We start from the raw sequence: 22,525 nt of genomic DNA on the forward strand, positions 1-22,525 counted from the left end.
ATATATATATATATATATATATATAATCTGAAAACCTCTATATGATTGCTATTAAAGAAGTTTGTATTCTGTACCACTAGAGGAGCCCCATAACACATTATTATAGCACTAAAATTAATTATATTTCTATTATGCAACTGTTTAGGAAGTGCCATTGGTTAAACTCTCTGTTTGACAGACTGCTGCAGATAATAAATCAAACTTGCTTTCTGTGTATTTTTTTTTTCTTTTTAGGAAAAGTCCCTGAAACAACCCTTTATAATCGCTGACATGACTGGTTGTGGTTGAAGAACTGGAAAGGTGGCAAGTTGCCATCTGAAATTCTCTAGAATTGTTTAGTGTCCTACCGGGACATGCATTAATAAATTATAATAGGATGGCATCACTTTCAAATGTCTGACATCTTGTCTATCTCAATAAGTGAAAAGCAGGAAGACCAATTAGTATCTGGCAGAAAGACCCACGGCTGAAAGATAATCAATTCCAAGGAGAGCCGACCTGTCCTTCTCCCATTAATGTAGGAGGCTGACAGTAAACACGGTGTTCCCCTTGACCTTATGTGCAGTCACACTGACTCTATGCTAAGTGGTAATGTACCCAATCGATACCTCTGAGCCACTAGATGCTGTGCAGTGTGAGGACGCTGTTCTAATAAACTGCAGCCTTGTTATCTCCTCTATGTGGGGCACTAACATTACATCATATTCAATAGGACACTGATGGATAATACAATTATTAGATTGTTACAAAATACAGAATCCAGAGGCCTTTACAAATACAATGTAAAGGTTTTTTTTTCCTCCTGAACATGGTATAGGTATAAAAGAGCTCAATATAATATATCATATTATATTCAAAAGAATATAAATTCAGTAGATGAATCAGAATCCAAATCATCAGAGTATCTGAAAGGATTAGAAAAAAACAGCACCTTGCACTCATTTCCTCTATATACGTGCATGCCCACATCTGTGAACTTTAAAGTCCAACTGAAGTCTCAGCTCAAATGCTAAAAATAAAATCAGGGTGCAGCCTCAGCAGAAAAGCCCTCAGTATGTTAAGAGAAGCAGTTTGGACACAAAGAAAATCATGTCAGTACCGGCCCTTACCCAAATTATCCCCTTAAGCTGAACAATATCTGTAATTCTAGCATAACCAAAATTCAAGAAGGATAACTTAGGGCTACAATATCAAGTAAAAATGCATTGTACACAGCCCAAAGAGACATACACTAATATAAAACATTTACTTACTTTGTATGTTACAACTTTTACATATTAGCAAGCCGATTTCACACACTTCTAGATCTAATCAAAAGCCTCTAAAGCCTTTCTAGTCCTGAGTTATTGATGCTTTCTCTTTAGGTGACATCACATGCGTATGCCCAGTTCCTAACAAATTTGTGTCATCCTGGCTGTGTCATGCTGTGGAAAGCGCCCTGCCAGCAACTCTGTCTCCGGCACAGAGACTTACTCTTGCGAGTCTCTGTCTACTTCCTTGGAAACAGTTGTGACTAGTGACGACACAGGGGTTGGGATTTCTTACTATTGCTGCACATTTAGTCAAAAAGAGGATTGGGTACAGTTTTCACATGCCCGGGATTTGTTTATGCCATCCATGAAGGGTGTAAGAACATAAAGAGGAAGTGTAGAGACAGATGCAAGATGGTGGTGGCTTCAACAAGAGAGGGGGTAGAGCGACATACAGCTGAAAACAAAGTAAGGGCACTACTACAGGTCTTTGGAGTTGTTGTCTAACATTAACTGAAATAAGCAAAAGAGGTGCTGGGGATTTTCGGGGTAGGCAGCTGACTTTAACAATCTGCTTTAGGAATGATTCTTGCTGTAGTTTAGAATTGCCACTTTGCTCCTACTAGTTCTGTTGTTTTAAAGAGGACCTGAACTGCGAAAGCTGTGCCCAAAAAAGGCAAGCAGAGGGCAAACGACTAGTCACCATTACTGCCCAAAGCTGCCTTTTCTCCATTACTGGCGTAACATGCCTTATGCCACAGACCGCCTCTGTGTGGAGGCAGCCATATTGATAGAGGCTGGGCTTTGATTCCTCACATTAGAGCAGTCCCCGAGATGACTGATAATTTGATGACAAGTGGGGCAACATTCTTGAAGTAGCAGGAGAGGTGCACATATACACAGGGCAGATGATGCAGAAGCAGGGAGATCATTGTACTACAGGTCTTAAAGTACAGATTCTTCTCCAGCAAGGAGACTAGTGAGCTGCAAAAGATGACACAATCAAATCGCACTTCAAATCTCATGAGACTAGACATCAGACGAAGAGGGTCTTAGATGATCTTGCACTACAGACATTGGGGCTCAAGGCACAGGTCCACTTTAAGTTGCTGGATATTAATTAGTATATGAAATGTGCAGGTTTTTTTTGAGGCATAAAGGATCTCTGTCTAATGTGCAAGCTTGTTTTTTCAGCAGTTAGATGAAATTCGAGATAACAGTCATTCCACTGACACAGCACCACTGGTCACCACATGAGAAAATTGGTGTTCATGTTCTCCAAAGAACAACAAACCTGCAAAATAACACATTTCTGATCTAAGCTTCTACAACTCTTCTGTCCTCAATATGTAAATGTAATGAAAGGAAATTTAGACCCCATTCGATATCACCAAAATAGGTAAAATAAAGAACAAATGTGTTCAGTTTGTACCAGCTTCCGAACTGGATGTGTCAAGCACATTTAGGCACCAACAAAGCAGATTGGCTGTGGAGCCCAGCCAGTGCCTGTAATTAAAAGTTATTTTAAAATTATTTTATAATTGCAGTGGGAGTGTGATTCCACGTTCTTCTGATGCCTTTGACTCCCTCAACTCGTTATTTCTCAGACCTCAGCATGGTGTGATAATATACGCGTACTGCTTGTCCTGATCCTCTGACAGAGACTTTGGGATTGTCTGATAGCTACAAATCCCAGATAACTGATGGTTACCCTACATGAGGTTTAACATTTAATTAGACATCTTTTGCAAAGAGCTTTAAAGTGTAACCCCAACCTTCTGCCAAACATGATACTGTAAGACAGGGCAAGCAAGTGATCAGTTTTCTCAATAGTAGTTATTGCCTATCTTGATTCATTATGCTTGTTCAGGGCTTTGAAGTTAACCTAGCATCAGATATTTTATTTTATGAGAATCTTGCTGTCCTATGAAACCCGGCTGGAGGGGATTACCTGCTGATGTCCCTGCATTCGCCCAACAGACTTTTACCACACACTCCTATACAACTGGCTCCAAGATGGTTCAATTATAAGATCAAGTAAGGTATATATGTATGTATATATATTTATAAATTGCCTCTTATACTCCGGATAAATCTGAACGCATGTCAGTGAAACACGTTGTGTGAATCCCATCCAACTGCCTTTATTTAAATGGTTTGATATTTTTTTTTTCAATAAGGCATATTATTATAATTTGATGTGGAGAACTAAAAGGCATTCATATATGTCAAGTTTTCATTTGTATTATTCCATACGTTATATGTTTTTATTGTTTTTAGGACGCTGTGTATATACAAATAAAATTGTGATAAAACAATACATATTGTCTGTGAGTGAGTACCTTAAAAGTCAGGTCCGAACAAACAAAGGATTTACAGAAAAACAGCTTGATAAATGCACTTTGCTGCACCCCAATGGCAAAAACTGGGAAATTTCTAATGGAAAAATAATTGAATGTGCAATTCTGCAAGATATAGATATACATACATACATACATACACCTTTCTGCATTACAGTATCAAAGTTATCAGAAAAGTTACTAATTGTTTACTATCATACACTGAAGGATAAGGTCCTGCTACATTATGGTTTTGGGATATTTTTGCTCTTGATAGTTTTGGTTGTTCATTATGTCATAAATGTGGATATTGTCCAAATTATCTGGGTAATCTCAGATTACCTTGGGATTCTGGGATAATGTTAAGTAAAACACATTCTGAAAATACTTTCTGTCTGGGAGATCCAACAGCTGGGATAGATTTTTAGCTGGCCACTTCCTCCGAATACTAATCAACAAATCTGAATTTGGACCACACTACTGGTATTCATGGAAATGACTTCAAATACCTAGATGCATTTTGGTGCTATGTACTTCAGGGCAGCGGGGGAAGTGCAGAGAGAATGATCATCCTAGTGATCCTCTGGGTCAGTGAATAGCATCATTGCATCAGCAAAACCAGTCTTGTACGGCAATTAGATATCTCTGGCCCCAAAGAATGGGGGTGGGCTACAAGAAAGGGGACCCCTCTATGCTACTACACAGAGTCTATTTTTAATAAAAGATCCTTAAAATAACTGTTGGTATTGACCCACAACATATAATCAGATGCAAAATTGTACTGGACTAAGACAAAGAAAGATTGAATCCAATTGGCTGCTTTAGGGCATAACATATGAGGGCTCATTCAGATGTGTGTCCATACGGCATGCATACCCGTGCAGAGACCTGATCCCGGGAGGGACAGGTGCTGCATGTAACTGCGTGCAGATAGTGTGCGTCCAAGTGTGGGTACCCAGAGCTGCGTGGATGTGCAGGTTTGGATCTGCATGTAACTGTGTGCAGCCACATCCTCAAATACATGCAGCTGCTGTCCTTCACGGGATCGAGTCTCTGCATGGACATGCACACCTTACGGATTTGCACACCCGTGTAAAAGAGCCCTAACCTTGTATTTCTGTAATACAATTTTATTACCTTTTGATCTTTACAGTGGATCTTGTTTTTCCAGTTTCTTTAATAGGGTGACAATGTTGTTCACTCTGCAGTGTAATTGTGTAGCAACAATGTCACCCTAGACAGGGTCTTGGATGCAAAAGTAGTTTTAAATAAACTTAGTAAGAGTAAGAGACATACAAATTAAAGTCTAACCTCAACAAACTTTTTTAACACAGTAAAACGTTTTTGGTCCTTTAAAAAAAAAAATGATATGAATAAAAGATAACCATTGAAAGCACCCCTGGCATAGTTATACGGTTTGTCCCAACTGCTGTAACCGTTACATTTTGCTGGGCATATTGGTCTGTATTTAAAAGTGGAGAGATATATAAAGCAAAACATATGAAATAGAAAAAGGCATTCATATGCTGAATACTGCCATTACAGGTATTAACCCCCATACAATTAACAGAATACAACATTTTTCCCCATAGTTGTTATCAATGTCATCAGGTAACACGTTTCAAGCTGACCACATACATAAAATGTTTAAAATTAGCACTTGCTGATAATGCCCTTGCTATAGCAATTCATTATGCATTTTGTGAGTAATAGCCCTGTACTTCTCTACGTCCTCTGACACTATTAGGAGTCTCGGAGGCTTTCTGTAACAGGCCCTGACATCACCAAAGTGACTGGCTGCTGCCTGTAAAGCTTACAACGCCTGAAGCAATTTGTGGGAGAGTACCTGCACATGACCAGTGACAGCAGTGAGTTCTTATGCTTCGCACAGGTAGAGAGACTCAGCCTGTTTCCTGCTGTTAATCAGAGCGCTGGAGGCTTTACAGGCAGCAGCCAATTGCGTTGATGGTCCAAAAGAGGGAAAGAAAGGAGGGAGCAGTCTGGCTGTTTAGAAGTGTCAGAGGTTGAAGAAACCTACATCGATTTTACCGACAAAAAGTATAATGAATTGCTATGCAAGGGCAGCATCAGTAAATGCTTTAACATTTTATTTATGCGAGCAACCTAAATAGTGTTTCATGATGTATGATATCATTTCTTTAAGTATGAATATACTGTATCATCCAGAAGCACTTAAAAATCATTACCTGGTGCTTGCTCTCAAGTCCCAATACCTTATGTACGTATCATAGCCACATGAAAGCACAATGGAAGGTGTTTCATAGCAGACATCCAGAACACCAGCACCTCGTTTAAATTCAGTTCCAAGGCAGTTTATCAGCTGGCCACTGAAATGACAATGAGAAATTCCATTAACATTGGTATTTGTGACCACAAACATTAACCATAGTGTTTATTATACAGGTTGCCAAGTGTTTTTTGTGTTAGTGCTAGATGTGCACACACACATTCATTATGAAAACTTAAAATATGGAAGTATGGAAGGACAAATTCCAATGAGAACAGGCACAATAAAATATTGTCAGTATCAGAGAGGCATTAGACCTCTGACATCTGCCTCTGTGATTTTGGCTGTTGGGTTTCCGGTTAAGGAAGGCGAACCTAGGTGAAGTTGCAGCTTTGGCCACCCAGTCATTTAGATTGTCAATGACAAGGATTGCAATAGGCACAGAGAAGCTGCCCCCATTTGTATTGTGTGTTCCGGCATGGCTCAGATACAGTACCAACTGCCTACAAGTGCATAGTCCCTTGTGAGGCGACAGGCAGGTGCCCAGTTGTGACCAATTGTACAGTCCCCCTGGTTTGCTGCAGGAGAATAAAGGTTGTAGCTGGGCCACCTGTATATCCACTTTGCTCTGGGCTCCTGCCTAGGCTTTCTTGTGGATGATCCAACTTTGGGGTTGTCTTAAGGCCACTGCAAAGTTAAAGATAAACCTCAACAGCAAGGGCTCCTGGCTATACCCATACTGTAGGTACGTGTATGCTTACAATAAAAATGTATATATTTATGTGTGGGTGGGAACTGAAATAAACATTATTTTTTATGTGCATTTACCCAAATGTGCTGACAGACACAATTATTAATTATCTCAACAATATCTCAACAATAAAATAAGCATCTGAATAAATAAAATGTTTCCCCATATCTTCTTGGAGAGGGGGGGCTGAATATAAAGTGTGTAGGGAACATTTCTATTAATTACTAACATAGATTTACAAGCATCTAGGATATGACACCATCCGCAAATACTCTCTGGCAGAACAGCTCCTATGGAAAAATCTAGTATTTCCAGACTCCCAATCCAGGCATGGCTGTTACCTATTACTATGCCAGGATATATGCTAATCTTTACATGTTAAACTTTGCTTTGAACAGGTTAGCTGAGATGAAACTCTAGTCAGCCCCCTCTAATTTCTCCAAGGACCATAAATCATTATGTAAGAGCAGATATCTTCTTTCACAGGAGAATACATTTTCATTGCTCAGATACAGTAAAGATCAGTAATGTTTATTAAACCAGATGCATATATGTCTCTTTTTGGAACATATGCTGTTTTTTACTGAAGCGCTGTCTCAATCCTCCAGTCTAGTCCCTGAAGCAGGTGTCTGAGGCACACATCCAACTTTATGTTCTTAAGCAGTGACATTGCATATTAAAATGTGTATTTGCTCCAATTCACTGTAGAACCTGCTGACACATGGACTCCCAAGAAGAATTGGACCATTGTTTTATTACACTTGAAATAAAGATTGTATACAAGATGGTCTTTCTCATCACTCTTACAATGTGTACTTCTCCTAAGTCTAACCTGAAAATTGGTGCAATTCAATACATATCCCATCCAAATAATGCCAAGATTCTTTTTTCAATGGCATTAGGTGCCATAACTTTTGCATGCTAAATCCCTTTTCTAAAGCAGATATTAGTATTTTTCAGGTTAAGTATACATGACTTGATTGAATTCAAACCTGGGTAACATCTGGGTGTATCTGGACTAGACTCTGGAAAACTGTTCATGCGATGATATATATCTTCATTTTTTACTTCTCATACATACATCAGTGTTAATGTACCTAAGTGCATAATGCTCATTCAATAATCTTCTGCCTATCCCCAGAGTATACTGTATACACTGAGTGGCCAGATTATTATGACCACCCCATCAGTACTTCGTTGGGCCACGAGATGACTTCGTTGGGCCGCCTCGTGACTCCACGAGATGTTGAAAGGTGATGCGAGGAATCTGACACTGCACTGTTGCCCTTCTGTTGTCTTGTACCAGTCTTGCCACTCTCCGTTCTGCCCTAAAATTGACTAGTCGCTGACGGCCACAATTTGCATGTTCAGACCCAGAGTTTCGGCTGACAGTCCAGTCTTTAAACACTTTAACAACAGCTGCTCTTGAACATTTAATTAATTCTGCTGTTTTGCTGATACTCGCTCCATGGCTCCGAGCTCCAACAATCATCCCACGTTCAAAGGCCGTTAAATCGCGTTGTTCACCCATATCTTCAGAAAAAAAATCACTTCTACTGTCGTGGTAAAAAACCTGCTTTCCTATTTATAAAGGTCTGGCCCTCTAGCAACTTCAGCGTGAAATTATAGCTAATTATAGTTAAAGGAGAACTATGAGGTGAGTGCTTTTCACTCACCTCATAGTTCTAGCCAACCTGTGACAATGAGACTGTCACAGGTTGGCTCAGTAGATCCGGAGGTGAGCGAACACATACCGGGTTCGCTCGCCTCTCGATCCTGTCACGGCTCTCTGCCGTGACGGGGGAGGGGCTGGATTCCCCTCTCCCCGCTCCGATCTGCCAGCGCTGACTGGCGGAACGGATGGGGGAGGGGGCGGGTACAGCTGGCTCTGCCTCTAGATAGGCAGAGCCAGCTGTCACTCACGCAGCTGGGCGGATCCCGTCATCTAAGTCGGGATCCGCTCCGGCTGCGACGTCTCAGTATACCGCGAGCCGTAGCTCGCGGGATACAGAGCTTAGGGTAACGGGAGGACGCTAGTTTGTGTCCTCCCGTTACCCTAAGGAGAACTATGGGGAAAAACACTGACCCCATAGTTCTCCTTTAATTTGCCTACAAACGTCAGGTGGTCATAATAATCTGGCTACTCAGTGTATATAACAGCCATGTGCATCAGATAATATATTCCTGTTATATATGCCATAGAAATCCCCAAAAAGTACTTTGACTATTTTGAAATTGCATGAGGTTATATTACATGGTTAATTTATATTATCTACAACTTCCATGCTCTTACACCTTTTCTATGAAAACAACTGCTGCATTCAGAAAGCAGATAAAGCAGTGCTTCCCCTTCAACACATTATACACACTATCATATGGTCAGTTTAGATATAAACAGTGCATGAGAAAAACTGTCCTTATTGATCTCTGTAGCTTCAACCAATGTGCAACTATTTATTCTCAAAGTTAAAAGAGGAACTGCAATCTGGTTAAAGATAATTTCTCAGCAGCTTTAGCAGTGACCATTTTTACTTTTGGTTGCTGCTCCGATACATGAACTATGTGAAGTTGGAGAGATGTGTGAAGGATAAGCATTCACTATTCACGCATATCTGTGCCTATTCGTGGATCCACTGAGATTATAAATTATAATAATTTATATACAGTATATGCATATAGGTGCTTATAACTCCTGTGAGTCATACCTATGAATTTGCAGGATCTATGACTAATATGACTGGTGAGCTAAGATATATAGGTAGCCCTAAAGGCAGATGCAGCCTATCTTGGAGTAATCCACATGTGTATATTATACTGCAGGGCTGATTAATTACAGATATACTGCTCATGTGGATCTCGGATAACTGCATGGACTTAAGATTTTGCATTCATATGCACTTATATTCATACACCTAGTGGTTGTGGCACTTACTTTTCATGGACATATGTTTCTCACACTTTTTTTGACTACCCAGTGAAGAAATAGATAATGGGCAGCATCATGGGGTTGTTTCCAAGGCCAAAATTGCTCAGTTTGTAGGGCAGAGGAAAAGGGTGTTTTTTTAGTTTTTGAGATACCCTATTTGTGTATGTTTTAAACGTTTTTGATATTAGTTGGATTAATAAATTATAGTTTAAAAACAAAATGCTTGGTCTTGTGCTTATATCATGATTTTCTCTTTTAATGCCGTAGTTTAGTAATTAGTCACTGCCTGATTTAGGACGATTCGGGCATCCTTGAATGTATAGGGGGCGTCCAAAATCAGTTTTTTAGCTGTAATATTAGCAGTGGCTTGACAGCCTTCTAACAGATCAAGTGCTTGGATGAGGAGCAGGTATTCTGTGCTCACTTTAGGAGGCTTCCAAGTCACTGATGTGGGATGGAGCAGAGTGAGCTGATCTGCTTATAAATGGACTAGAACCTGACTACAGTGCAACTGTTATGAATTATTGGGATTAATTGCTCCACAGTGTTTGCAGCTACAGACATCAGTGATGGCTTATTTAAAGCTTATTTACTTCTTTTTAAGAATATGGTGACTGAATCACTGATGCTAATACAGTGGGAAAAACAGGTCTTATAATTACAGACTCTATATGCTATAATATGCAGTATGTAATGTCAATACTTTAAAAAAAAGCAGCCACTAGAATAAAATGTAGCTGACTGGCTTCTTACAAGTCTTATTTGTAAAGACTAATATATATGAGTGAGTTAACATTCATGACAATATGCTGGAATGTATCAACTGGTAATCTCATCTGCCCATGATTAGCACTGCATAGTTACAGGGAAAAACTAATCACTTCTTGGTAATCCCTGGAAACAGCATCTAAATGACCCCTTTTACTCCATTGCAGAGCTACTTAGAGCAAAATGAAACCAAATAAGTATCTATCATAATCTTCTGATCTGCTCATTAATTTAACTGCTCCCCTTGTATGTCTTACAATGGGTAAACAGCACCTGCTTTTTAAGTAAGTTCCAAATGATATACATTAAATCAAAAGAATGGAATCTAACATTAGATTCATGTGTTGGACTCCATTATTTTGTCACTCTCTGCTCCTTGATCTAGTGTCACAGATCTGAGGCACCATCTGTAATCTGGGCTAAAACCTTGTTGGGGGATAAAGACCACACAAAAGGAGAAATAGAGTCCTGGGAGATGTTAAAATAAGTAAACACCTTTGTGTCAGCGAAATAGCTGATAAAGCAGATTAGCGGCTGGTGCACTGGAGTTCCCAGATCAGAAGGCGAAGCCCTGTACGATCTTTGTAGCCAGCACGCTTCTGTGATCACAGCCCTGGCTGCATGCTGGGGCAGGCCCGTTTTCCCCAGTGGCTCTCCAAAGAGCAGATTATGTAGAATAACAATTTCATTGTCACTGTGTAATTCCCTCCGTGACCGTGACTGTGGGCTACAACATCAACCCTTAATGCCTAGTCCATAGCAACCATTTAAACAGGCTTGACGACCATAGCGACAGCCCCCCATGAGATTATCATGGGCAAGTTTTAACATCAAGTGCATAGACTAATCCCCCAAACCTGAGCACAGGGGTGCTGGTTATTGGACTTAAGACTTTCTCAGGGAATTGGGCGTGTAGATTTCAGTAGAGGTTTTGCTTGCAGCCTCATTTATATTGCCTAAAAATGTAATCCATGTGTTATAACCAACAAATAAAAAAAGTGCAATGTTAAAAGGGTTTTACTAAAGAAATGTATTCTACATGAAAAACATAAGGCACAACAAGAAATTATTGACTCAAGTAACACATAACAGGAACAATGCTCTTAGTTTACCCTTTTCTAAAGTTACCTATGATTACCATTTTTAACCTATTTTCATAATGATTTAGCAGAGCAATACCCTCTGTGATTCAAGCCTTAAACCAATACTTGGACAGTTTACTGCAACTAATTCTCAAGATTGGGCAACACAGGTAATGTCACCTGTAACATCTGAATAAAGTTTAGTGAAGAAGCATAGAAAAAGAATGTGTGAGCATAAGTGAAGTAAAAGTGAAAAGATAAAAACATATATCAACATTCTGTAGCTAAATACAACTGCATAGCAGTACCCGAAGTAAATTGTCACACTTGGGTTCCTTTTGTAGGATAACCTGTTAGATTATGTCAAAGGTGCCAAAAGGAACCAAAAAACCCTTCAGGAGAAGTACTTTAATGTACTGCATTAAGTTTTTTAAAACAACAGGGATTTACATGTCATCACTTCCATCTTAGATTAAAAACACAAGGAGTTTGTTCCTCATTTAAAGGGATCCTGTCCCAAAGCTAAATACCTGCCGCTAAAGCCTCCTAAGAAAGACGCCATTATCTCTGACTAACTGCATTTCTAGAAGCATTTTACTTAAGGTGAACGGGGTTAATTCAGAACACTAGAACCATCATGCTGCCCAGTCATGTTCCTTAAATAAATCAGTCTTCATCATTATAATAATATTATGTAATATTATTATTAGCTTTACTTTGGGTAATACACCAGTTTTTGCACTCATGGGAATCTCTGCTACTTCATTTTATGGTAACCATTTCTACCTACTTACAGGGCCACCCATAGGGGGGTACAGGCAGCCCTCCTGTACTGGGCCTGGACCCCATCAAATCAGCAGGGGGGGCTGATCCTAGCTGCCTCCATGGAAGGACCCCACTTCGCCATAGTAACCAGTTGGTGGACAGGCTCTTCCCCTTCTTCCCTATAGGAGTCCAGGCTCGAGTGCAGGGAAGGAGAAGAGGAGCCTATCCATTAGCTGGTTACCATGTCCAGTGGGTGGGACTGTCCACTGGGCAAGCCAATGCTTGTCTGGACTGTGCTTAGGCTCTGCCTCCGTATCGCCCACAACCACTGGTGTCTCCGTTGACAGGAGCTGGAGTCCTTCCCCGAGGTAAGCTGCACACCCTGGAGCAGCTAAGAGCAATGTAAGAGGAGGGATTGAAAAGTGTGCAGAGGTTAATAGTGTTGGGAGACTGTTAAATCCTATACCCTCTGCATCCCTCTTACTAACCTGCTCACCTCTGCACCCCCCCCCCCAAAAAAAAACCATGCAGAGCTGCACGGAATAGGAAGAGGGGTGCAAGGGTGAGCAGTGTAGGAAGAGCACAATGTCAATGATTAGGCAGGGGAACTCTCTGCACCCTCTGCCACCATGCAGAGCTGAGCAGAATAGGAAGAGTGCAATGCCAATTATTAGGCAAGGAAACCCTATCAGGTAGGGTGTAGGGCCCCAAGATAATGGTGGCCCTGCCTACTTGCATTACCATTGAATCATGGTTGAATTGAATTTCTGGCACTTCCAAACAAGCATAGAGACTGTACTGATGTAATATTTAAAGATCCAGCTTGCCCACTGTTTGAATTTTGGCAATCGTTGTGAGTGAGGGGTCTATTATTATATTTTGTTTTCTCTTATCTGGCATTTAAAGGAATGCCATTTAAGTTCCACATTAATTCCAAGAGAGAGAGTCCAAAACAACATTGTCTCTGTATCAGCACTGAGCAGGGACCAGCAATCTATCAGCCAAACAATTTAGCCTATTCTAAAAAAGCAGGCGATCTGCTGCAATTTTAGCTGTTTGAAACTATTGCACAGTTGCTGCATATCAATCTCTTACCAGGTATGGTCTGCTTTAAACTACCCTTGAATTCAAGAAAAAGCTAGCTTTTGTGAATAGTGTAGTGACTATTACTACACCCTACTGCCGGGGTAGGCAGCCTCAGTCTTACAGCTGTTGTGGAAGTACAAATGCCATGAGGCATTGCAAGGTTCTGACAGCCAAAGGCATAACTCCCAAGGCAGAGGCATGATGGGATTTGTTTCACCACAGTTGGAGTTCCCAGCTTGCCTACCCCTGCCCTACTAAACGTAAAGCACAAACAAAAATGGTAAATGCAGAAAATTGGGGGCACATTTTTGAATGTACTACAGCACCAATACTAAGGTGTGGACAGCCCCATTGCCAATTATGAAGGCACTTTGTAAGATTACAAGCAAAATGCCTAGAGCTGAACGGGGCGGCTTTCACAGGCTTTCACAGTATAGGTGGTCTTTGCACTGGCTATATTTGAGCAGTTGTAGGGTCTGATCCAAGCTGTTTGTAAACTGATGATTTCATGTTTCCAGCTATATGAAAGGTGTACTTGCTATCCTCTAACAAAGCCTGGACCCTTATCTCTACCAGTCTTCCTGTATCTTTCGGAGAAGCAGATGAAACATGATAGTGGATTAAAAGCCAAATTTGTCTTGTGTTAAACTTCAAAAGAAAGCCCTTACCATCATTCCTTGCTTGAGACATCTCCTGAAGGTAAGCGACCACCACAAAGACAACAATAAAGCCAGGCCTATAATAACATTTCTGTCATTCCTCTGCTGAGCTCACAACAGACAAAAAAATGTGTTCCTAACCTGTGATAGTATATACGTGCATACTACATAGAGGCCAAGAGGATGCATTTTCTCTTGAAGTGATAAAATCTCAGGGACATGGGAGAGCTCTCACAAGAATGACAATATGGATAAGATTTAAATGTAAAGGTATGGCAACATTAACAGTAATCTGTAACTAAGGCCTCATTCACACGAGTATGTGATTATATGCACTTAAAGGACATTTTTAAATGCATATAAATGTGTGTAATGAATTTAAACAGTATAATGAACACTGTGAGGGGAATTTATCAAAACTGGAGCAGACAGATTTTGGAGTAGCCCAGGGCAACCAGCTTCTCTCGTCAGTCTTTTCAGATGAGGTTTGAAAATGAAAGAGAGATGCTGATTGGTTGCCATGCGATGCTGCTCCAGATTCTGTCTGCTCCAGTTTTGATAAATTCCCCCTAGAGCTGTGTGGACAAAATGGAAATCTGTGCAACCATGGGTAGATTATATACTCTGAAACGCATATATATTTAGGTGCAGGAGAAATTGATCTGGGAAAACCTTTGTTTATACTTCCCAGATCAATTTCACCTGCAATGAAATAAAACAATCACAGGAGAACTGCGTGAATGAGGGCTAACAACTAAAAATCAGCAGCTACTACAACTGTCGTTGCTGAAGTCTAATCCCTTTTTGTTATGTTCATTTACAGATCCTGATCTCTCACTTCCCACAGAGCTGATCAAACCACCTGGCCCAGTCCTCCATGTTCCTGCCAGGAGTTGAATTTGGTGATGTGAGCATGGGCCTGGGAGCAGAAATAGCTCAGTTAGATACCCACTAGCTTTCATGCAGATATACAATGTACCAAGAACTTGTTTCAGCAGCCCCATCTACTTACCACAGCCTTTCTAAGAACTCACTGCCAACATATAATTAAAGGAGAACTATGACTTTTCTCCATAGTTCTCCTAAAGGTCACGGGAGGACACAAAATAGTGTCCTCCCGTCACCCAAAGCTCAGTATACCGTGAGCTACAGCTCGCGGTATACTGAGACGCCGCAGCCGGGACAGATCCCGACAATACTGTCTGGATCCACCCAGCTGCGTGAGTGACAGCTGGCTCTGCCTATCTAGAGGCAGAGCCAGCTGTACCCGCCCCCTCTCCCATCCGATACACCAGTCAGTGCTGGAGGATCGGACAGGGGAATCCCTGCAGGGAGCCGTGACACTCACGGCTCTCTGCAGGCACAGGATCGACAAGTGAGCGAGCGACGGTATGTGTTCGCTCACTTCCCGATCTATTGAGCCGATGTGCGACAGTTTAATTGTCCCACGTCGGCTCGAACTATGTGGCTGAGTGATTTTCCCTCGCCTCATAGTTCTCCTTTAATATTTCATTTATGTGAGGTTTTTTTGTGTATTTAAATTCAGAAGGGAAAAAAGAATAAGCTGACCAATCAATCTACATCAACAGGTGAAAGAAAATCTGATACAAATGCACATACAATTTTGGATCTTGGCTTACTCACCAACTCACCTAACTGAAGGTAGGTGTTGATCTGAGCATAAAAATATACCCACCCCTAATAATTTTGTTGCCAATGGAGCTAGCTCCTATAACAATTTTGCTGGCTTCTGGATTAGACAGACTGGCTCCTGAACTCTGACTTACAGTATAATACATTGCCCTTAAAACCATTCTCCATTAGGATTTTGTTCCCAGGCGGAAACCTTGGAATAAGCCTGGGTTTGCACCACTGCAAAGCAGTGTGATTTTACGTGCATTACCGTGAGTTGTGGTAGGGCAGCCCATTCATTATAATAAGATGCCTACTGCACCTAATGGAACCAAAGAAGTGTATCACCCTTTTTTAAATTGTGAAGCATTACAATACATGGTAACAAGTTACTATGTGTTGTAGTGTGATGCAACGTATTGCCATTAAGAAACCTTGGCACCGCAGCCCACCATACATTGTCAATCACAATCGTACACATGTACCTGTGATGCATAGATATGAACGGGGGCCCTGTTTGTTTACGGGGCAGGAGCTTGGGAGCCTGGAAAAGGATAGCTGTTATATGTAAAAATTAAAATATTTTTTGTTGTTGTTTTTATACATGGAAACAAAGGGAAAAAAGGAACAGGTTCAGTGCCACCATCATTATAGACAATACATAATAAGTAATGGGCAAAAACAATTGCTGGTGCAAAAATTAAAGTGACACTAAACTCAGGAGTTAAATCTTAAAAAGTACCTTAACTATTGACAAAAATGTATCTTATTTGTGTATCACTCGGCTGTAGATCATCAAATCATCTCTGAACTGGTGCTGACACTGTCCTTCCTTCTGGAGGGTGGCTACTTTAGTTCCCCATGTTCCCCATGTGTGTTGTAAAGTAGCCAGCGCTCCAAGCTTACTACCATGAAGGACAGTGTCAGCACCAATTCAGAGATGATTTAAGGATCTAGAGCTCAGTGAAGCACAAATAAGATACATTTTTGTTAATAGTTTGGGTACTTGAATGCATTTTCAAGATTTAACTCCTGAGTTTAATATCGCTTTAAGCAAAAACCACTGTTTGGGCATGTCAGTCTTTCTCCAACATAGTCAGCTCACAGGGACCATTACAGCAATTGTATCCTTTATTTATCTAATATAAATTCTCTTCATAGACCATTACATAGCATAACAAACTTCTCAAAATTTTATTTACGAACACATTGAATTACATTTCACAAGGCAAGTGTACATTGTTAAACACAACATATGTATGTGCTGTATTAAATAATCATATTTATTTATCTGGCAAACATTGGCCTATTTATGCCGTGCCGTGTCATCATCGTGCATGTGCGGGATATCGCTCTCCAATGCAATCCAATGGGGCTCTGTCTGTCGCTGTCGCGGGCCGTGCGTCGCTACAGCAGGACCCTTTTTGGAGCGGATTTTGCCGCGATTCTAGCTTGCTCAATGCAAGCATTTGTGCGACAAACGCACAAAATGCAAATCGCGCGAAAAACGGGTCCTGCTGTAGCGACGGACTTTTTAGAGGGGGTGACACCAAAATTACTGCAATGGTGTAAACCGGGTGCGGGCCGCACCCCCCTTGTGACGCCACTGACAAAAGATAGTAATTTGTTTTAAATGTAAAGTTTTAAAAAATATGAAATGTGGGTTACATACTGTAATAACAGTCAATTTCTTTTCTGCTTTTAAATTTAAAAAAATGGTTTGTTCTTATAGCTTCAAGTTTCCCATAGAATTAGCATGCTCTTTAAGCCAATACTTTTGATTCACATCTGTTATTTAGTTCTATGCTGGACTGTCAAAAAGACACAGAAGCTGCATATAAAACAGGGGTAGATAAATTAATATAGAATTCAGGAGCCAGTCTGTCCAATCCAAGAGCCATCAGGATTTTTTGTTTGTTTTTGTTACATTGAAAATAACTTTAAAAAAAACCTCAAAAGTTATGTGCCAGCTGCATTTTTTAAGGAGCATTGGCTACCTGGCTTCTGGAATTGGTCCAGCCCCGAAAATATTACAATATAAAAAAAATAAATGTTCTTAAGACTTTAATTTGTATTGGTGAAAATAATTTAATTCATTTAACTTTTTTTTTTCTTTGTCTGTATGACAGTACTTGTTTTAAAATTTTGGTACACCCTTTCAATTATTAACAATGTATTGCTGGTTTCTTAAATATTATTACAAAAAACAATATATATATAAAAATAAAACACCATAAAAATGGTACATAAAATAATAAAATAAAGCATAGAAAACTAAACAACAAACACTAAAGCACTGAATAATATGTTGTCACTATATTAATAAAAGCTAAAAGGTTTACGTTTTTGAGCTTGGCTGACAGTGTTTCAAAAATGCAATGGACTTGTAAGGATGCTTTATAAAAACCCACTTGTGTGGATGCAATTGGGGAGAAAAGGGCAAGGCTCACATTACACCTTCTCTTCCTACAAGAGGAATCCTTAATCCAACCAGCTAAGAGTTAATTTATCCCCACTGAATTGCTGCCTCTATCAGACAATCGGTTGTTTCAAGAAGAGGACTTGTCTTGTGAAGCCCTCTGCTTTAATAACACCCAAGACACTTTCAAGTGGTATATTCATTACCCAAATAATGAAAAGAGCTACTTCCACAGATTTGTTATTGTACCACTTCATTCATTACAAGAACATCTGCTAGGCTCTCCAATATTACCAAATTCGTTGTTTGGGTTCTAGCTTTCTTTGCCTCTCTCTTTCCCATTTTTCTCACTAATGAGTATAATGTGCACTGGCCAAAAGCACTAAAAAGCTCTTGTCTGGTTTAATCTGGAGAAGTAATGCAAGTTTTGTTTGTTTGTTTATTTTACATTATGGCAGATGAAACGGATGGTGGGAGCGAGGGGGAGGAGTGAGATTTGCTTGGCACTTGTTGGGTACTGGCATGCCAGCAAGAAGTCTGAAGGTGGTATGAGTGCACAGTGCCAACATTATCCATTCAGAAGCCCTCGACGCTGCTAGATGATGTGCCAACTTGATATTTCAGAGATGTGGTCATTATATGTATTGAAATAAAGAAAATAAACAAACATTATAACAAAACGCTGGTAACCTACTTAGATAAAAATAACAAATCCTGATTTGGGCTAACTATTCAAAATATTTTCCAAAGCTTTTCATTTGTACATTAAATCACATGAAAACAGAGAGGGACAAAGAAAAAGTGAGAGGGAGGCAGGAGAAAAAGAAGGGAAGCAGAGAGGGAGAGGAGAAAACAAACTGGATAACTAAAAGGTACATTTCAGTTCATTGTGTAACATTTGCATTAAAAATGGTTGATCCAGGCATACACCTTCTGCATCTGATTGGTCTGCTAGCTAATTATCTGTACCTATTATCCTATACTCTACAGAATTCTAATTTTCTGAAAAGTCCTCAATCTGTACCTACAAGTATTCAATTGTTCCTAAACTACCCTCTCTTTGAGCCTGCTGCGACTTTCCAAACCTGCATAAAAGCATGTGGAAGGCTGCATACTACACAACTGTGAGACAAGAGACTTTAGTGCTGCTGAAAAGCAGTGGGAAAAGTCGCCAGACTTGCTACGGTTGGATCAAAGTCAATGAAATAGACTTTCTAGCTTGTTAACTGGATAGCATTATACATTCACTGACTATATATAGTTTGATCTGCTTTTTTAAACACCTGTACACTTTCTCCTGGCTAGCAGTAGAAGAGTTACATGCTTTGTAGGGTTATTTTTCCTGTTTGTGCCCCCATTGATGGTAATTTCCCCTTGCTTCCTGTTGAGAACACTTTCTACAAGGACAGGTGATAAGGGAAAATCTCAACAGTGGAACATAAACAATAGAAGTTCTAACCCTTCCCCACCCTATCTTGAAACTGAAAAATATAAATAAAATACAGATTTAGATACATTACTCAGTCATTACAATAGCTACAAACCAGAGAAAAACATTTAATACATGTCTTACAAACAGCCATTCAAAAATTCTCCTTTTAGTATGCACATCAACTGTACAGTAGATACTGAGTAAACGTTCTACATTATCTACAAAATGCATCAGGAATATATGATATATTGCAAATTAATGTCATGTAGTCTTGTATGCAGAAAAAACAAGTGGAGCTCTAGGCTTCTTTTCACAGCATGAACATGATTTAATTTTTAGCTGTGCAGAAAGAAGCCTATTGCTGTTGGCAGAACTCAAAAGTCGGAACTCGCCCTTTCTCATATAGCTTCTGTCTGTTGTTCCTATTAGAAAAGGGGAGCTGCAAGGCAAGCTGCTCTGCTGTCTCTTTAGATAGACCATAGGAACTGGGCTTTGTAGGAACCCTTTGCCATGCATGAAATGTCTATTTGGAAAACAAGGATTACATAGATACTAAAAACATAGATACTACATACATAGATAAAAAAAAAAACAGCTATTCAGTAGTCACAACTCAAGATATGGACCCATCTCCTCTGGGTTTCTGTTTTCTCTGAGACCCCGTTCACATATAGCGACATACCTTTGCAGCGGCCGGGATATCGCGACTTTCGGGGCGACGTTCCAGCGACGATCCAACGACGGTAGCACGACCTTCTCCGTCGGGCTCCATAGAAAAAAAGCAAAATCCGCCGAAAAAAGGGTCCGGTAGAAGTGACTTGCGACCGCGACGAGCGACATGGAGTTAAGACATCGCACGACAAAAATGCGCGATATCGCGGCGGAAATCGCGCGACAATTCGCTATATTTGAACGGGGTTAGTGTGCAGCCTAAGGGGCAGCTGGTGTTCTGCAGGGCCACCTCATGGGAGTTCAGACTTAGCTGCTAGCTACCTCCAGGTCAGATGCAACAGACACAGAGGAGGGAAGGTACCAGGTAACAAGGAACTACAGAGTGAGAGATGCATTAGACACTTGGTAGCTGGAAGTAGGGGTGAAGATTAAAGGAGACCTATGAGGTGAGTGCTTTTCACTCACCTCATAGTTCTAGCCGACCTGTGACAATGAGACTGTCACAGGCCGGCTCAGTAGATTGGGGGGGGGTGAGCGAAAACACACCGGCGTTCGCTCACCTCTCGATCCCGCCGCGGCTCTCTGCCGTGACAGGGGAGGGGCTGGATTCCCCCTCCCCGCTCCGATCCGCCAGCGCTGACTGGCGGAGGGGAGGGGGCGGGTACAGCTGGCTCTGCCTTTAGATAGGCAGAGCCAGCTGTCAGTCACGCAGCTGGGCGGATCCCGGCACAATTGTCGGGGTCCGCTTCAGCTGCGGCGTCTCAGTATACCGCGAACACCAGCTACACTGAGCCTAGGGTGAAGGGAGGACGCTAGTTTGTGTCCTCCCGTTACCCTAAGGAGAACTATGGGGAAAAGCCTTAACCCCATAGTTCTCCTTTAAGACTTCAGGTGCAGAGATAGTTCAGTGCAGATTCAGGCTGTGTATGTAGCAAAGGCTGAGGGTGCAGAGATGGTGCAGTCGAGACAGGATGCAGCCAAAAAAACCTAAAGTGCCTGCAACCACAGGAAATGGAGGTGGTATTGGCGCAGGAACATGGAAGGTAAGTAAACGTGACAAACTATCACATGATCTCAGTCTGCAGCTTCCATCCATTAAAAAATAAACCACATGCACTATATTTCAAGTGGTGTTTTTTTCTACAAAACTTTGGGGAAGAAAGTAGAAATCTTGTAAACTGCCAAAGTACAAAAAAATGTAGTGTACTAACAATTTCCAAGTACAAATTTGAACTTATTTTTATTACATACACCTTGATGTCAAGTTTTACTACTTTATAAAAAGTGCACCCCAAGAGGGATCTTTATGCAGCAATAGAGAAACCCTCAATAAGCTAAGTGAGAAAACTAAATCTCTTCCTGTTGATGCTGTAGCACTACGATGTTGTCTATAAACAGCAGAAGAGGGGAAATCTTCCAATGGGGGACACATGTTTCAGGGACAACTGTCTGAGAAGACATTTCCGTCACATTTTGTTGTCTCTACAGGACAGGAAGGGAAAATAACTTTCCCCAATAAGACAAAGATGGCAAATGACAAAGATGGAAATACCGGACAAGGATTTTAAGGGCAATAACAAGATATTTTAGGTTTAGGTGGGCACTATTAGATTAAATCAGTCATTAAGACCAGGGGTAATGTTTTATACTGGGCCGCAAGGCCTAGCCATTGTATTTGGCACCTAATTTTTCTTTTATATGTCTGTGCACTTTACTTTTTTATGTCATTTTTTCAATCCTAAGGATGGAGGGTGTAGGTCTTCGGGCCTACCCTGACAACTAGGAGGAGGATGTGTGGCCATTAGGTTCCTTCCGTGAACCAGGGGTCTTTTTGGGAAAGCCCCCAACATAGAACTCGTTAGTCAACTTTGACCATGAGGGGAGGAGTCCACCTGACCTCATCTAAGTGGACTAAAGTTCTCTGTCCCTGTCAGGAGCCTTGCACCCCAGGGGGTCCAGCTCTTCAGGAGATGGACCAGTTGACACACCCCAGTGCATCTTTGTTGTGTGTGTTCACATGCACTTTTTCGATTCACTTTGGTGTTAGTGTTTGCCGACTCATCCCGGGCAGAAAAAAAAAACAGCTTCCACCTCCTTTTAAATACACCAATGCTAACATGTTTGCATGTGTTTGTCTGTCTTTTTGTTATTACACTCACCGAGTTAGATGGGAGGTGTTGTTATAACAATATGATGCTGTAACAGTGCAATGTTGACTTATACTGAACTTTATCTAAAAATTAACAAAACAAAAATAAACACTTTAAAAAAAGAGTTCCCAAGAGATGTAAAAATAAAGCATGTCATCTGACCTGACATCAACCACTAACACTATTATAGCAGATTTGAGTAAAGTATTCCTTTGAAGTGTATCTATACCCAAAAGCTAAAATGTTATACAATGCAACTTACCAGTACTCAGATATAGTTGCTGCATAAGCTTTCTTTTTGCAGGCTTACTGTATCTATAGAGAAGCAACATGTGGGTGGGGGGGG

General features: G+C 40.7%; 1 protein-coding gene across 1 annotated transcript in view; it reads right to left on the reverse strand.

Moving 5' to 3' along the window:
• FBXW4 (F-box and WD repeat domain containing 4) overlaps positions 1 to 22,525 on the reverse strand; it is a 153,463-nt gene that overhangs the window by 12,209 nt on the left and 118,729 nt on the right. Inside the window, exon 7 of the mRNA XM_018565029.1 lies at positions 5,797 to 5,937. Coding sequence (XP_018420531.1) covers positions 5,797 to 5,937 — 141 coding nt within the window. The remainder of the gene's footprint in view (positions 1 to 5,796; positions 5,938 to 22,525) is intronic.

Source organism: Nanorana parkeri, unplaced genomic scaffold, assembly GCF_000935625.1.
Source record: "Nanorana parkeri isolate BGI_ZX_2015 unplaced genomic scaffold, ASM93562v1 scaffold807, whole genome shotgun sequence".
Taxonomy (NCBI): Eukaryota; Metazoa; Chordata; class Amphibia; order Anura; family Dicroglossidae; genus Nanorana; species Nanorana parkeri.